A 5,902-nucleotide genomic window follows, 5' to 3' on the forward strand; every position below is an offset into this window, starting at 1 on the left:
TAGTGTTTCTTCCAAAAATATAATAATCATAATATAAAGTTGATGAGAAAATGAACATAAATTTCAAAAACATTAAAAATAACAATAAAATTACTAGCAAATGAATCCTATACTTTCCGTTTTTGGAAAAAGAAATCATGGTACCTTTGACAAAATAAAAGAAAAAATGAACTTAATTTTCTGTTCACTCACGGTCACCTTTTCAAAAAGGTAAACATTCATGTAACCATGTGAGAAATATGTTAAGGATTTAAATATCTCATTAAAGAAATACTTAAATTAATTGCATTGAGTTACTAATTCTTATTATTGGTACTTGGTAATTATATTTGTGATTCACTTTTTTTTTCTTACTATCTATCAGTATATTTATTTATTTTTAGACAAATTGTAAAAACCAATTACAATTACACTTTCAAACTTTCAATGGCAAAAATGACTCAAACTTATACCAATGTTATGATTGGACCTTTAAACTTATAATAGTGATAGAAATTAAATCTCAACCGATAACAATTAAACACTCAAAATTATACAATTGTTACAATTTCTACCATTATATAAATTTGAGGGTCAAATTTTAACACTCCTATATGTTTAAGGTTGAGAGTCCAATTTCTACCATTAAAAATTTGAGAGTATAATTACAACTACCACCATACTTTAAGGGTTGTTTTTGCAATTTAACCTTAATTTTTTTTTTTTTTTTTTTTTTTTTATTTTCCGTTACATAAAAATAATCATTATTACAATGATGTCATACATTTGTATATATATATATATTATATCATGGATATAATTATCCAGATACAGAGAAATTTTCTATACTACATAGCATCATACAGGATTTTCTTTCATGATCTCATGTATATTCTAAAACTAGCCTATTGGCTTCATCAACCTATTATAATCCAAAAAGGAAACATATACTCAGCACACTTACATTGGAAAATACAAAATTTTTGGTCCAAGTTTCTGGAGATTTCAATCTATTTTGCCCTTATATTATAAGCATATCCCTAAAAGATCTTGGGGATGTAACCTTGATAATTCTCTGTTAGGATGCTAAACAGACCATCTGGTTGACAAAAACTTTGACCTTCCCTGAAAATAAAGAGGCAACCAGAAAAGGCTTGTGAGAAGGTTAACCATAGAGCAATGAGATCATCAAAGCAAAGAAGAGGGGTGAGAATAGTCTACTTTTTAAATTTGTTGCAATTGGTAGGAAACCATCCGATTCGTCGCCTTTCATTATCGTAGATCACCATTTTGTCTTTTAGAGAGATGTCTGAATGAGAAACAAGATCAATATAATGATAAAGGCCACTAAGATGATATGAGAGTGCTTTTGGGCATGGTAAAGGTGCTTTTTGTAATGTCCTAAACTTTTGAACTTTGAAACTAATTTATTAACACTTTCAGAAAAGGAAAAATAATGTTATAGGAAAGCACTTGTAAAGTGCATTTAGGGTCTGCTTGGTTTAACTTTTCAAGTGCTTAATTTCCAGATTGTTTGCCACTAATGTTACTTACCACCAATTATGTTTAGATCCCCCAGTCCTACTTCAGTTCCATTCAGAATTCCAAAGCAAACATTGCCATATTTCTGAAGAACAACTTGTTAATACATAATTAATAAAGCAGAAACCAGCAAAGAATCCAAGATTGAGTTGTATACTCACGGTTATGATGAGATAAGTTTCTAGAGGCAGTTGAAGTTGAGCATTCTTAGTTTTTGTAAAGCATAACGCCAAGGGCTTGAAGTATTTCTTAACATCGCGCAACGACTTGAAAGGACGCTTGCCTTTCCAGCATATTGGAAGAGATTTATCCTCCGGTGCATCTTCCAGTGGTTTTCCTTTCAAATCATTCCTTACCTGAGGTAAAAAATATCTCATCTCATTACAATTTCACACATATGTGTTGCCTAAGGAAACAGTTCTTTTCTCTGTTTTTACCAGAGCAAGAATGGAGTTGTAAGCTTGAGAATTGAAGTAAGTGTAAGAACTCCCACTATCAAAAACTAAGATAAGATCCTTGATACCGGTAGCCTTTCCACCGTAATGGACTTCAGCAGGTCCGGAAGAGTAGTAACTTCTGAGATGAGATTGGATATCATACAAATTGTCAGTTACATGTGTTGAAAAAAGATAACACGATATTAAAGGGCTACTCACCCTATGGATTCATGTGACATACTTGTCCACGCTACTCCCGAAGAAGGGACAAGTTCATCACCAAAAAATAAAAATCCACCTTCTTCACTAAGACAGTGACCTACAACGTTTCGCACTACACCCATGTTACTTAGTTGCGAGATAATGCTAACTTCACCATTGCCAAGGCCAAGAACTCCAGCTGTAGGAGGAGGTGAGTGTGGAACAGAATATTTATAATCATATCCACATCTGCAGACAAAGGATTAAAAGATATATCCTCACAATTTAATATGAAAGAAGCTAAATCAATTTCACTATATGGTTTATATACATCCTTGGATAAAGCCAGGTTTCAAAACTATTTACCTAAAAAGCAAGATGGAACCTCTGGGGATTGCAGCCATGATTAATTAGGATTATAAGCATGATAACAGGATATCATGAGATATATTCCATATAACTCACCCAAACGCTACACGAGGAGCAGCAGTAGAACCATTAGTGAGTTTCAAGGGAACATGGTCATTGACCAACACACCCAGAGAAGATCCATGGTCAGCATACTCAATTTCATACTGACATTGGTCATCAGCGGACTCGCATTGGTCGTTGGTTATCGGGTGGAGTGATGTACACAGTGGTTCAAAACAGTTCAAAGCATTGTTGTTGGGTTTATATAACCGTTCACGAGGCTGCAGATACATGTAAAATTTATAAGAACGAGAGAAAGAAGAGAACAAACATCAAATTGGTTATCATGATCATCCAATCCATTAACCTTTGTGCAGCCTGTACAAGGGGCATCACATTGAACCCAAGTGAGGTCACTGCCAGAGTCGATATCAAATTCAAAAGCCTCATCTCCTTCGCCGATATGAATAGACACAGAGTAATAACTGCAGACAGAGAAAAGTATTTACAATGAATTAACACTAATGTACTGATAAGTTAACAAATACCTATCCAGACAATCAAACAGAGAATTCATGGGAAAACTGGAAAAACTGAATTCATAAACATTTTAAACAGCCGATAAGAAACATCCTATGGATGGCAAGTGGATTGCCAAACAGTGTAAGTTAAATTAATCAACCCATTAATTAAAGGATTCATGAAAAAAAAAAAGACAGAAAAGAAATGCTAGAATCATTGAATAAACATAAACTTCAGAGGAAGGTTAGAAACAAAACTCACTTAAACCCAATAGAATACAACAGAAAACGAGCAACCAGAAAACTCAAGGGCTGAATAACACGAAATCAAATTGGCCCACAAAGAAACAGATTCAAGAAAACAAGAAAACAATAATCAACGATGAAGCAGGAAAAACAGACAGAAAATCAAATTAAGGCATAGTTGAAAGCTATTCAAAAGCAATAAAGGATCGAGTCCATACCCAAGTGGATAAACGTTTCCTTTGAGGGGAAAGACGGCGGAGGAGAGGAGGCGATCCGAGTTTTTCTTGCCCAAAGAAAGAATGTTGGTTGAAAAGCAGACAGAAAAACTTGAAGAAAGACCTAAAAGAAAGAAGAAAAGAGTAGTGATTGTTGGCATTTTTCTACTCTCTTTTTCTCTTCGAATCCCGAAGATTCCTGTCCCAAAAAAGGAGCTCAAAAGATTCATCGTGACAAATCGATTTGGGATCTACCGTCTTCAAGTCCCTTCTAAAGATGGACATATTAGAAACAAATATTTTTGTACGGATGATCCAAAGTTCACTTTAAAAAAATGATGTTTGACTTAAATTTTAGAAACAATGAAAACAATATTTTTTTCATAGTAGAAAGCACGAACATGAGTGACGAAGGAAAGACTATAGTGAATGAGAATATTATTGGGCTAAATTATACAAAAATATCTCAAAACTCTATGCTTTGTGTAAAAAATATTCTTATACTTAAAAATAAAATTAAAAAATACTCTTAAACTTTTGAAATGCGTTCGAGAATACTCTTACTGTTAATTTTGGATGAAAGTCGTTCGTGTTTTGTGTAAAAAATATCTTAAAATTTTAAAAGTTTCAAAAATATCTTTAAACTTTAACAAAAGTTCAAAAATACCCTTACTGTTATACGAACAAAAACCGTTAATATCATCTTACTTCTCTATTCTCCATCTTTTTTCTCTCCTTCCTTCTTCAATACCTTCTTACTCCATTTTTCATTAATTGTACATTTGTTTATCTGAAATAAATAAATAAATACAGTGACACACTTTAGTTAAGGTATATGGACTATAATGAGAAGAACGAGAATAAAGGAAACACCAAGTGATAAGACTTTAAATGTTTTAACAAACTTGTATGTCAGTAGTTGAGTTTGTGTTGGTAGGCAAATAATACATTTTTTATTCGACTATTTATCGTTTTAGTGTGTTTTAAGATGAGATTTTGATTTTGAAATTTTGTGAGATTTTATGATTTAACTTAAATTTTTGGTTGCTACAAAATTGGTGTAAGTTAAGAATTGAAAAATAAAGAAAAAAAATGAGAATACCTATATATAAAAAAAGATATTTATATACTTTGTTTTAAAATTAGTTCTTTTTTAACTTAAGAAAACTTCAAACAAATTGATTAATGGTATGGACATTTTAAAGCTTTTTTCTTATTATTTTTTTTTTAATTATAAAGTTATTTTGTAATGAGGTATTAACGGTTGATGTTCATATACCAATGGTGAAGATATTTTTTAAAAAACTTTTTTTAAGTTAAGGATAGTATTGAAACTTTTGAAAGTTCAGGGGTATTTTTGAAATAAAACTTTAATATTTTCCATCCAAAACTAACGACAATGGTATTTTTTAACTTCTTTTTAAAGTTTAAGGGTATTTTTGAAATTTTTTAGAGTTCAGAGATATTTTTGACACAAAGTACAAAGTTAAAAAGCATTGTTATAATTTAGCCAATATTATTGTATTGAATTAGTTGAACGAGAGTGCAAGTGAGTGATGCAAAGTAAGAGATAATACATTATTATTTTTGGAAGTTGGGTTGAATGAAAATTCGATAGTAAAATCTGAGTTATTCGTACAAAAATTTCATCAGAAAGGTGGCAAAAATTTTATCAGAAAGGTGGCAAAATTTTCATTTGGATCATTTTCATATGTGGGGTGACTAAGAAACGAGTAAAGAAGATCTATGACTGGCAGACAGTGCAACTACACATACAATATTTACAAGTAAAAAATATTTTTCCAAACTGACAATGCTAAAAGCAAAAGTCAATACAATATTAGGTTTTTGCAAACCTAATTGAAGGGTTTGGAAAAACAAATATTAGTTTTCCTAAAGGAATAAGAGAAATCTACTTATATGTTGTAATGGTTATCATATTGAGATTGATAGAAAGAATAATATAGAGTATCTTTATATCGTATCTACTGTCTCATATGAAAAACGTATGTTGGAAGAGTTTTTTGTTTTATCTTTTGGATTATATTATACCCATATACGAGTAATCAAAACATATACAACAACGAACTTGAAATTCATAAATCCAGATATATTTACAATTTGACATGACAAATTAGGTCATCCAGGGTCTATAATGATGAGAAGAGTTATTGTGAATTCCAGTGGACATCCATTGAAGAGCCAGAGCCAGAAGATTCTTCAATCTAATGAATTATAATGTGATGCTTACTCTCAAGGAAAATTAATCATTAGACCGTCACCAGTCAAAGTGGGGATTGAATCCCCTGCATTTTTAGAACGAATTCATGGTGATATATGTGGACCTATT

General features: G+C 31.5%; 1 protein-coding gene across 1 annotated transcript; it reads right to left on the reverse strand.

Moving 5' to 3' along the window:
* Positions 1–746: 746 nt before the first annotated feature.
* LOC120075832 (aspartic proteinase Asp1-like) lies at positions 747–3,869 on the reverse strand. Its single transcript, XM_039029519.2, has 9 exons — positions 3,556–3,869; positions 2,938–3,055; positions 2,625–2,851; positions 2,178–2,408; positions 1,959–2,097; positions 1,683–1,877; positions 1,534–1,606; positions 1,201–1,288; positions 747–1,104 (listed from the first exon to the last, which is right to left on the reverse strand). The coding sequence occupies exons 1-9, from the start codon at positions 3,780–3,782 to the stop codon at positions 1,020–1,022; spliced, it is 1,383 nt and encodes a 460-aa protein (XP_038885447.1). The 5' UTR covers positions 3,783–3,869; the 3' UTR covers positions 747–1,019.
* Between the last annotated feature and the right edge of the window lie 2,033 nt (positions 3,870–5,902).

The sequence above is a fragment of the Benincasa hispida genome, chromosome 4 (genome assembly GCF_027475165.1).
Source record: "Benincasa hispida cultivar pf3 chromosome 4, pf3_genome.v1.1, whole genome shotgun sequence".
Lineage (NCBI taxonomy): Eukaryota > Viridiplantae > Streptophyta > Magnoliopsida > Cucurbitales > Cucurbitaceae > Benincasa > Benincasa hispida.

Bases quoted from the DNA above. Each gene is read 5' to 3' on its own strand.
- LOC120075832 (XM_039029519.2), bottom strand. From the start codon at position 3,782: ATGAATCTTTTGAGCTCCTTTTTTGGGACAGGAATCTTCGGGATTCGA. The intron at 2,852-2,937 runs GTTAATGGATTG...ATGTATCTGCAG, and splicing joins CTTGTACAGGCTGCACAAAG to CCTCGTGAACGGTTATATAA. The intron at 1,607-1,682 runs GTGAGTATACAA...GTTGTTCTTCAG, and splicing joins AAACTTATCTCATCATAACC to AAATATGGCAATGTTTGCTT.